The sequence below is a fragment of the Anticarsia gemmatalis genome, chromosome 10 (assembly GCF_050436995.1).
Source record: "Anticarsia gemmatalis isolate Benzon Research Colony breed Stoneville strain chromosome 10, ilAntGemm2 primary, whole genome shotgun sequence".
Classification (NCBI taxonomy): domain Eukaryota; kingdom Metazoa; phylum Arthropoda; class Insecta; order Lepidoptera; family Erebidae; genus Anticarsia; species Anticarsia gemmatalis.
Window position 1 is genome coordinate 3,269,838 of NC_134754.1, and position 12,071 is coordinate 3,281,908.

A 12,071-nucleotide genomic window follows, 5' to 3' on the forward strand; every position below is an offset into this window, starting at 1 on the left:
GAATTTGAAACTGCAAATAAATTGATAAGATGTGTGAAATAAATCGTTGATCAGAAGCATATAACGCAAGGATGTGAAAAATGAATCACTGTTATAATCCCAGTAAGCTTTAAGAGCTGTCTATCGATGAGCTTCTGTTAATGTCAGAACAGTCCACCACAGGCACTCCTTTTATATATATCTAAAAAAAACTTTTATATAAACGGAGTGATAGAAATATCTAAATTTTTGAATATAAACAAAAAAGTGCTTCAAGGAAACTTGGATTTATTAAACTACCAATAAACTATAAGTAAGATTTATTACAGACGGTTCTAATAGATAAGGAATAATAATAAACATTTTTATTTCTCATTCATAGCACGCTATTCTATAAACAAAACAAAGTAACAATTTGAAATGACTTCCGCATTTCCCATCTTATAACAATAAGCCAAGAACTATTATCATTTTATATCTTCCACCGATTCTGTATCGGACGTCTGACAGCCGAGCCATCGCGGCTGTTCGCGAGAGTGTTATTGAAATCCAGCCTAGCCTCGATATTTGAATAGATATTGAACTGGGAAAATTTTGTTTTAGGGTTATGAGGAAAATATTACCATCTCTGCGTTGATATAATAAGCTAAGGTTTTTCATATAGATTTATACGTTACAAATATGAGAAAATACATTAGCGGAAGTGAGGATTCGTCACTCGAATATAGCTCGTGTATAAAATGACTGACGAAATAAATAAACTAATCCATTATATATTTAACTAGCTGACCCGCGCAACTTCGCTTGCGTCACATAAGAGAATCATAATTTTCCCCGTTTTTATAACATTTTTCACTGGTACTCTGCTCCTATTGGTCGTAGCGTGATGATATATAGCCTATAGCCTTCCTCGATCAATGGGCTATCTAACACTGAAATAATTTTTCAAATCGTACCAGTAGTTCTTGAGATTAGCGCGTTCAAACAAACAAACGAACTCTTCAGCTTTATAATATTAGTATAGATTATACAACGTGTCCCAAAACTCAACGTCAAAACGAAAACCAGAGCTAGGCCGAGTTGTGTTGGCTCTCAAAAAATAATTTAAAAAAATCTATCTGGTGTAGTTTAAAAATGACAACCATTTTTGTAAAATTACCACACTCTGATGAGTTTAGTCTACTGTGGCAACAAATGACTTTTTTTCTAGTTCTTTTTTTATGTGGAGTATTCTTAAGTAACGCTCCTACAAAATTCAATTCATTATTTGCACACAACTTCATTGGAATATCAGAAAATATCCCTTTTATGGCGAATTATGCCGTGAACATAATTTCATCACTCAACTTTGGCAGTCTGTCCTGAAAAAATATTTGTACTACGCTTTTTCAGCATGTACTTTCAAAAGTTGACGCATTTAATGAGCTTTCGAAAATGGTATAACACTTACTATATTATTTCATAGACGATGAGAAAATAAAAAAAATCTTAAGATAGTCGGTATTTAACGTATTATTAGTTCGTCATAAAACTTTCTCAAAACTATTCTAATGACATCTAGGGTGAAATTAAAGGGAAGTAATGTTTAAATATTGACGATTAAGAAAAGGTTCATTTAAATGATCATTAGATTTTTAATAATAATTTATCTTTATTGAAACAATCCCAAATACAATAAATGTCACTAACACCATGAATGTAGCGTCACTATCCGTCCCACTCTTAAATTTCTTCGTCGCTTTATGCGACTGCCGCCCAAGAGGTCTCGGGTTCGAATCCTGGGTCGGGCCAAAAAGTAATTTTAGAGATTTTCTGTTAAAATAATTCTCAGAGATTGCCTGCAGGTAGGAAATTGAGGTAAGGGACCTCTGTGCCTCGGAGAGCACGTAAAGCCGTCGGTCCTGCGCCTGACCTCTCTCTGGTCGTGACGGTTTTGCCGTCCCACCAGACTATGAGAGTGTACCTGTGTATTGTGCACACACTTGGCCACTATAAACAAAAACCTGCACTGTTGGCTGGTTTCAATGAAACTGACCGCCGTATCCGAAATCTACCAGGACAACATCATCACAGAACACTTAGATGACATTAGAATAATTTTGAGAAAGTTTTATGACGAACTAATAATACGTTAAATACCGACTATCTTAAGATTTTTTTTATTTCCTCATCGTCTATGAAATAATATAGTAAGTGTTATACCATTTTCAAAAGCTCATTAAATGCGCCAACTTTTGAAAGTACATGCCGAAAAAGCAAAGTACAAATATTTTTCAGGACAGACTGTCAAAGTTGAGTGATGAAATTATGTTCACGGCATAATTCGCCATAAAAGGGATATTTTCTGATATTCCAATGAAGTTGTGTGCAAATAATGAATTGAATTATGTAGGAGCGTTACTTAAGAATACTCCACATGAAAAAAGAACTAGAAAAGAAGTCATTTGTTGCCACAGTAGACTAAACTCATCAGAGGGTGGCAATTTTACAAAAATGGTTGTCATTTTTAAACTACACGAGATAGATTTTTTTTAATTATTTTTTGAGAGCCAACACAACTCGGCCTGGCTCAGGTTTTCGTTTTGACGTTGAGTTTTGGGACACGTTGTATATTGTAGAGATTTTACTAACATAATAATATTTTATAAGCAATCAGACCTTTCTGGATCACAATATTTTCCTGTTTAAACACCTTATGAACTCAACCAAAGACTTATTTACCGATATAAGTTTAATTACGATTCCAATAAAAAAAATCAAACATTTTGTAAAACGGTACATGAGAGTATCATGTTCTATCATAAAAATGTATAATTTTACTGGCAAAATGCCTGTGATATTTGTTACTTTACCATCAAAAGTGGTCAGTGTGGGTTGGTTTTAATCGGATTTCTCTTCCCAACTGTTAACGAGTTAATAAAGAAAAGTTTATTTATACCGACTTGGCTTTTGATATTCATGCCGTACGAAAACTCATTTAAATCCACTCCTACGCAGTCGGCTTAAAGGTTTATTTCTATTCCACAAGGAACAAACATTTGTAAAAGCAATAGTTATTTGTTTAGCATTATATTTCTCGGTTAGAGTCACGACTAAAAATAAAACCAATCTTGCTACGTGACCTTTTCGAGTTTTATCAATAAAAATCGTTACTAAAACAATGAAGGATATTTTTGTTGTTAGTTTGTACATCTATTAAATGTTTTGGACAAGTTTGGACAAGAAGGAAGCTTATGTCCAAATTTTGACGGATAATAACTTAATGGTTAACTAATAAATGTTTCACTGACCTGCCGTCACACATGGTTCGTTCTACTTATTGTTCAGATCTTAAAGCCAAATAGAAATTCGTTCTCCGACACATACTTTTTTTTTTACCATAAGATCCTTTTAAAAAAGACAGCCGGGAGCGGTCCTGGTATACAAATGACTGTTTCTGGCATATAAATTTCTACGTGTCTGTAAATTGTAGCCTACCTTACTGAAGAAAGAACAATAATCAATAGTTGCCCAGTCCCAAAATTTTTCGAAAGAACCATTCAAAATTCGCTTCTAACAAAACTTAACTAATTTTAAACCAGATAGCGCACCTTCCATTAACAATGCAATCTATATCAACGCAGTCAGACAATTCACTTGAAGAGCTTTTACCTGCCTTGAAATTTTAAAAGGTAAGAAAATATCATTGAGGATTGCAGACTTACTTAGAAATCGGGTTGCAATGGCCCTTCACTACTCTTAAGTGCTTTTCGTGTTCTTTAAGATAGCAGTTAGAAGAAAATTTGTATTGTTTTGGTGACGAAAATAGGTCATGATACAAAAATCAAGTGTGGAATAAAAAAAATACGTTCTATACAATATAAGTTTGAATGAATTGAAACCATTTTGTTTAAAATATACTTGTGTGCTGTAGTGAGATTCTCTACCACTATCGACTAATTTAACCGGTTTGCTATCAATAAATTTTGTGTGGAAACCTGATTAACGCCTCTTGTGGGCGATGTGGGAACTATTTTTGCAATACATTTTGAATGTCAAACTCTATCTTCAATCAATATCAATCAATACGGTTATCCCTTGAATGAGACAGTTCTTATGACTGCTCAAATTTATTTGAAATGGTAAAAAATAAATATAACCTTTCCCTGACGACGACTTTTCAATTAAGATACTCGTTGGATTCTATTTTAAACTCCATTTAATATCAACATCGGAATCCTAACAATAGGCAAAAGATAGACTACGACCGTTTGTATCTATTATCCACAGTTGACCCGTTTTCTAGTTTTTTCTATTACAATCCAATTAAATTCTTTATTGAAAATCGAAAACGAGATGTCGTTAAGTTTTTCCAACGTTTGCAAGAATGGATCGACTGACATTTTATTTTTGAAATATATTCTAGAATTTTTCAGCCAGTATTTTACGATATGTTCAAAGTGACTTTGAAAACCATTCTCATTACTGTGTTCTGTGAATATCATGCGTATAGAATTCGAACCAGTAATAAATCTCAATAGACTACAAGAAAATTTGCATGCTGGTATAAAAACTTTGTCAATTTAGCTGAATAACGGGATTGTACTTATGCAGTATTCATTTTTATTTCGCGGTACCCTTTTATTAGATAGTATGAGGTATTTCATACACGGTGAAGTTTTATGGTATTAGTTTATAGCACTGTTATGAGACGTACCTACTACTTGTTTAAGAGAATGAATAAATATTAAGTAAATGCATCATCATGAAAACCAAAATCTAACATAAATCCTGCGAATGTGACAGAAAAACTTAATGCCATCAAAAACATTCTGTAAAAACCTCAAGTCTCGCCGTAAAAAGTTGTGAGATCTATATAATACCAAGTCGATTAATCTATTTAGTCTCTACTTAAAGGACCTTCTGTCTTAAGTTATTACGTATGTTATTATCATGCCAATTTAAAAAAAAATACCTCTAAAACAAATAGACCGACCTGGCCATCGCATGATTTGATTATTAGTATGTATCACACTACACAGCACGACAAGAAGTTAATGCTCCTGAAATGTTAATAATGGCGAATTTGTGTTTTCTTGCGATGACCAAGTCGATCTATTTGTTTTAAAGGTATTTTTTTAAAATTGGCATGATAATAACATACGTAATAACTTAAGACAGAAGGTCCTTTAAGTAGAGACTAAATAGATTAATCGACTTGGTATTATATAGATCTCACAACTTTTTACGGCGAGACTTGAGGTTTTTACAGAATGTTTTTGATGGCATCTCACTTCTTTTTGTAGAGCGAACATAAGTCCAATTTGTATGGAAAGACGTTTTTTTTTCATAATTCAACATATTTTCTTATGGGAATGTTGTTCAGTTTCAGGGGCTAAACACCCTTACCCACCCTTTACCCTCTTCCGTTATGCCTCATATAGTAGGTACCTATTTGCACCTATTTATTTTATTTTCTACAGTAATAATAATTCATTAACTGCAAATGTAACCTTGTAATCTTATACATTTATATGGGATAACAAAGTTATTGTTGCAGTTGGTGTATTTAGAAAACTGGACCGAAATTAGAAAATATTAAAATTTTCCCATGATTAAGACACTAAACCCTATTTGTATTCTAAATTTTAAGCTTCTAAGTCTGCTAGAAGTACCTTAGACTTTTGATGATCGGTGAGTCAGTGAGTCAGTGAATCAGTGAGTGACAAAATTCAAAATTTTAACAAGTTGTCATTCTTAAACTACTCGTTCAAATTGACTGAAATTTTAAATATACCGTGTTTATACAATGACTGATTAGTTGCTGAAAATCCAGGCTTCTTGTTTTATCCACAACGAAATTATAGGGGTGTCAAAAATAGCCCGAATTGCTTCGAGAAAAGGATGTTACGGCCGTGCCGCTTTTTTTTTGCTCGACTTGCGGGGGCACTTCCGTGCCCCCAGATAACAATGTCCGACCACGAAATTGAATTCCGAACGGTACGATCAGCAGTTGCGCTTGCCACCACTAGACAAATAGCCCATAAATAACAGAATATAAATCAAGACATTACCGACGTTATTATTTTGACTTATGTTTCGCAAACATCCATCGCGATGATATATCTATCTGATAAATGCCCCCCGAGATCGCATAACGCGATTGCGCCCTCTAACGTTACAGGCACAGCCTCGTAAAAGATATTTTCTTTTCATACCTGACTGCCTCTGATATATGTTCTCTTTTGTTACAGATTCGTTTACGCATCAAAAAATGAACAAGTCACACAAATGGGACTTCCTAGTAAAGATTTCCAGCAGGAGGTAAGTCGCGTAACTCACGCGAACTATATTCAATAAGAAATCGCCGATACATTTCCATTACCATTAAAAGGGTTATTTATTGTTACAGAAAACTGGAGTATGAAAGAATGAATAAAGGAAACGCGCTCGACTCACACAAGAAGAATTATCGGCGGCTTTTGGCCAAATGCTTTGAAAAATTCTCACGACTCACCAGTCTTACTAATAGTACTACGTGAAATGTAGATAAGTAATCCGACAAGATGGGACAGACAGCAACACACGTCGACTCTAACTATACATCAATAAATTATACTGAAGACATCATCGAGGATGATAGGGACGCATGTGCGGTCGCCGATGATCCTAAATATCCAAGCAGCTTTGGAATTACGCTAGCAGTACCGGAATGGGAGGCAATATGTACGGCAATTGTCCTCACGCTGATAATTATCTCAACTATAGTTGGAAACATTCTGGTAATCCTTAGCGTATTCACGTACAAACCTCTGAGGATCGTACAAAATTTCTTCATAGTATCACTGGCCGTTGCGGATTTGACAGTAGCAATATTGGTGCTGCCACTGAACGTGGCATACTCCATACTCGGACAATGGGTGTTCGGGATATACGTGTGCAAAATGTGGCTAACATGCGACATTATGTGCTGTACTTCGTCCATTTTAAATTTATGCGCGATTGCCTTGGACAGGTACTGGGCGATTACGGATCCTATAAACTACGCACAAAAGAGAACATTAGAAAGAGTGCTCCTCATGATCGGAGTGGTGTGGGTTCTCTCATTAGTTATTAGCTCTCCACCGTTGCTAGGATGGAACGACTGGCCCGACGTGTTCGAACCAGATACACCATGTCGTCTTACATCTCAACCAGGATTCGTAGTGTTCTCATCATCCGGATCTTTTTACATCCCATTAGTTATAATGACTGTAGTCTACTTTGAGATATATTTGGCTACGAAAAAGAGGCTTAGAGACCGCGCTAAGGCTACTAAAATCAGTACTATATCGAGTGGACAGAATCGATACACTAACAAAGATAATGACCAGCATGATCAGGATTCTGTTAGCTCGGAGGCAAACCACAACGAGCATCAAGGAGTTACTCGACTAGTCTCGGACACAGAGAAGAAAAAGAGAACTAGAAAACTGACACCAAAGAAAAAACCTAAGAAACGTTACTGGAGCAAAGATGATAAGAGTCAGAACAAACTAATCATACCGATCTTGTCGAATGAAAACTCAGTCACTGATATGGCGGATAACTTGGAAAACAGGAACACATCCTCAGAAAGTAACTCGAAGGAAACTCACGACGAAGACTTGATAGAAGTCAATGAAACTGAGAAAGCAGTGAAGCCACATAAAAAACCTAAGCCTCCTCAGCAGAATACCGTTTATCAATTTATCGAAGAAAAGCAAAGGATCTCTTTGACCCGTGAACGTCGTGCTGCAAGAACGCTGGGCATAATAATGGGAGTATTCGTATTCTGCTGGCTGCCGTTCTTCGTGATATACCTCGTGATTCCCTTCTGCGTTAGTTGCTGTTTGTCCAACAAGTTTATAAACTTCATCACTTGGCTTGGCTACATCAACTCGGCACTAAACCCCCTTATATACACCATATTCAATATGGACTTCAGGAGAGCATTCAAAAAGCTACTTTGTATGAAACCGTAATCGTGCCAAAGACTGTAAGATAAAGTAGAGTTTTATGCTTATTATTAATGATGCTGATTTGCTCAAATGTTTTGAATTATTCGTAAAAATACGTAGTGAATTAGAGATTTAAATAAGTAAATAAAATCTACGTATAATAAATGAATGAATATGAATCTCAATGTACGTTTCTTGTATACAGAAGGTTAATGATATTATAATATAGATATAATCTTTCAAATACAGTAGAGTAGTGGAATGTAAATATTTAAAGGTTGAATAGTGCATAGCACGTTTAGATTTCTATATGTGTGTAAATAATATTTTGTGAATTGACCGAATTTTGACGAATCATTGATAACCAACGAATACTTTCAAATATGTAATCTTAATATGTACATACATATCTTGGTCCGTTGTATATAAGTATAACAGTATATTTGTAAATTATAGTGACACTGATTGTTCGTACTGGAATATTTTATTTAGTAGAGCTATAGTTAAGAATGTTAATGATACTTCAGTCATTAGATGAATTGTTTTAACGATTGTATATCCCTTTGAAATAATTTGAGCCCTTATTTAAAAGGGATATTAGACTTCAACGGTTTGTTTTGTTTTTTCCTCGATTGTAATAAAAATTTGAATTTACTTGAGCGTTTTATTTCTATTCTTTGGGGAAATGAAGTTAATATCGAATTAATTGCGTCATAAGTTTGAAACAGTAAGCGAGTCTAGGGTAAGTTTTGCGAATAGTGGAACTAAGTTTGCAGTTCAGTGAGAGAAAATGTCCTAGATAATTAATTTTATTCCCTGCTCGTTTTATGAGTTTAATAAAGCGTTGGGAGTTTGAGCCTCACAGTTTCTATATAGGATAATAAAATGAGGATAGTTGAATTAGAGTTTGTTTACCGATTTTGGTACGTTTCGTAATTTGATTTATCGACTATTTTTGCCGTATTAACACAGTGTGTTGTCGAATTGATAACAAGCAGGTAAAATTGAACTCATAACAACTGACACAATGACTGCCAAAATGAATGTAGGTGTGAAACTCAGCTCAGAATATAAGATAAAAGTAAGAATAAAAGAACACAGTCGAAACTTAAAAATATACTGATAACCACAAAATATTGGAGAATGGTGTGCTGAAACAATAAGCGTTGAAAATCAAAGTCAAATAAAATCGAACGAGCTTTTTTAACTTCGGAAACACATTTCGATTCCACACAAAACCCAGTGGTTATCAACCGTTGCACGAACGAACCAATATTACATTATTCAAGTTTATTCCTCTTCCGTATATTCTTACGACTTTTATAAAACCATAATACCGCTGGGACACAATAATCGAAATACTTTTTATAACCGTTATATTTTAGAAACATAAATTAGAAATGAAAGTATGATTCGTTGGAATCGGGGATCGAAAGAATGGATGTAAAAGGGATTAGGATACCACATAGAGGTAGAGAGTTGATACCTTTTGGTTTTGCTTCTTTGTGCCTGCATAAGTTTTTCAAAGCCCTTTGAAAGGATAAAATTTAATCTGTCATTTTGCACGTAAGTTAAGTACTGTGCAAAAGTATTAAGGGTAATTTAACTCTTTTTTGCTTCTACTAAATAAAATCCACCTCTAGACCCTACTACAATATTGTTTTGTGTAATTGTTTATAGGTCTCATAACCCGTAAATGTAGAGGTAGAATGTTACCGTAATTTGTTTTAAAGAAAATATCTTTTGATAACGAATCACAGTGAGTTTAGTTTTGATTTTCTAAAAAATCTCTTGTATAATTTGTATTTTATTTTCAACCTTAACATTTTTCCAATTCTATTTAAATCACGTATAAATCTCCCGTTTTAAATTTATAGCATATTTTCAATTTGACCCTCTAAATCTTTCCCAAGTGGGCGTACCATCTTATTTATTCAGCGGGTCTCGAATAAGTTTCTTTTAAGTTACAAAATATAGGATTATCTTACAAATTATAAGTAGTCTTATTCCCTTGAGAATTACTTGGAATATCCTGAATAATAATGAATCAATTTGGATATTAAATAAAATAATATAGAGCAAGTAAGTTTAAAAAAGAAAAATCTTGAGAAAAATAACACTGGAATGATAGTAGTTTAACAGATGCTCAACGAAAACACAATCTGGAGTTCCTTAATCATGCCTTCGTAAGGAGAAATAAGAACAGCTACTGAAATCAAGCAACAGCCAATACGGACAAACTAGGCCTAAAGCAGCAACAAGTTAACCACACGGACCAACTCACACGTAAAGGTAATTCGTACATAATTAAAAGGGTTTTAATACATTATAAATAAGGCACTTCCTTCAAAGTAAGATGAAGTCAATTTAGGTTACTTACTTCGCTATTACAGAACTAACCTACTTACCCTCTCCCCTGGCCCAAATCTTTATTTTATTCACAGCCATCTCAATTGGCAATAAAATTTAAACTAGTACACTAGGGAAATGATAAACTTGTTTACACGAAACTGCGACAATAATATTTTGTAGACCCTTGATAAAATTTAAGTGCTATAAAAATAAATTTAAGACTCGTTAGATGACAAACAACTCATTCCTTATTCAGTACATTCTCTTCACTCTAAAAGAAGTAATTTACTCGTTCTTTAAGGTAAAATGTTTCTTAAGAAAAATCCATAAACATTCATTTCAGAAAACAAATTGCGCATTTTAGAAAATCGACTTTGTATTTGACATCACACGCTGTTGTTTACAAAATACTTGAAGATTGTAACGCGACTCTGTAACGATGTTTGATGAGACTTCAATATTCTTGTGTTACAATTTGTTTTTGTACGTCTCTCTCGAAACTTAATTGATGTTTTTTGTAAACTCTTGGTATTTTTTGAAAACGTTTTATCGCAAACAAAGTCCTTGTCATTGGTTGCTATGTAGTTGTCTATTGATTAGTCCGATCAACAATTGGCTGAGATGCGTGAAGGCTTTAAAGCCCAATTCTTCTCTTGTTCCAGAAAAATAATAATTCAGTGGAATAATAACTACTATTTTTAGTTAGATACTATTTTTTTTTCTTGCAAAACCACTTTTAATGTAAAGCTTTAATCTCATCAGATTCTACTGATAAATGCTTTACGATTATTATATTTACAATCAAGTAAATTATGATTTAACAATAAGGAAAACCAATAGATTCTTCATTTGTACTAAATTTCATATCAATCCCAAGAGAATAAGGTTTAATACACCAGCTGTTGTTTCACTCAAGCCGTAAAACGTTCCTAAGGAAAATCTTTTTCTTTGATGGTAACAATTTGTGGGTTGTCAATGGTGAATAAAGAAAATGAAAGATTTTTATGAGAGGTTGTAAAAATATTGGGAGATATATCTTACGTTATCATTTGGATAAAGTAATGAAACTAGTTATGATTTCCAAAATTAAGTGTTTAGCTGGCTAGTAGTTTATGAATCTTGAAATCAAGATGAGAAATGGGAGCCTCGGACATACACACTCCGATAATTAAGTAGTCAGAGTGCTGCTCCACGCGTTTGTTCTTTAGATTGTCACAAAGGAACATACAGACAAAAATAGATAGACCGTTAAACAGATAGCCCTTTTTTGTTCATAGCAGTCGGACAAAAAAAAAACAAAATTAGAAATCGTCGACCAAGGAAATACTAGCGACATCTGTCAAAATAATTTACGACCATTTACCGTTCATAAGCTTTTATTAAATTTTCCCCTTTCTGTTTACGATTTGACATCGAAATTGGACTTGTTTCATGTACATCACCCGATAATGTTTCTGTGTAATTTTTTCAGCCATCCATACTGTAAGCATTCGTATCATACAAATGATAAAGTCAGTTTTTCTGTTATGTATTTACAGTAACACTTGTTTGCCAGCGATTACTCTCGTACAATCACTTTTACAATTTAGATAAAACTAGCTCCTGCCGACGATTTCATCAACCTGGAAAGATTTCCCGAATTAAAAATCCATCCCATGTATTATTCAAGTGTATAAACTATCTACGTACTTAATTTCATCAATATCCGTTAAGTAGATTCGGCAACAAAGAGTTAGAAACGAACATCCTGAACATTAGATTACGATTAGCTTTCCCATTTAT

General features: G+C 33.9%; 1 protein-coding gene across 1 annotated transcript in view; it reads left to right on the plus strand.

Moving 5' to 3' along the window:
• Oct-TyrR (Octopamine-Tyramine receptor) overlaps positions 1–8,591 on the plus strand; it is a 79,305-nt gene extending 70,714 nt beyond the window's left edge. The window contains exons 2-3 of the mRNA XM_076119420.1: positions 6,213–6,282; positions 6,371–8,591. Coding sequence (XP_075975535.1) covers positions 6,525–7,961 — 1,437 coding nt within the window. The 5' untranslated portion in view covers positions 6,213–6,282; positions 6,371–6,524 and the 3' untranslated portion in view covers positions 7,962–8,591. The remainder of the gene's footprint in view (positions 1–6,212; positions 6,283–6,370) is intronic.
• Positions 8,592–12,071: the final 3,480 nt, after the last annotated feature.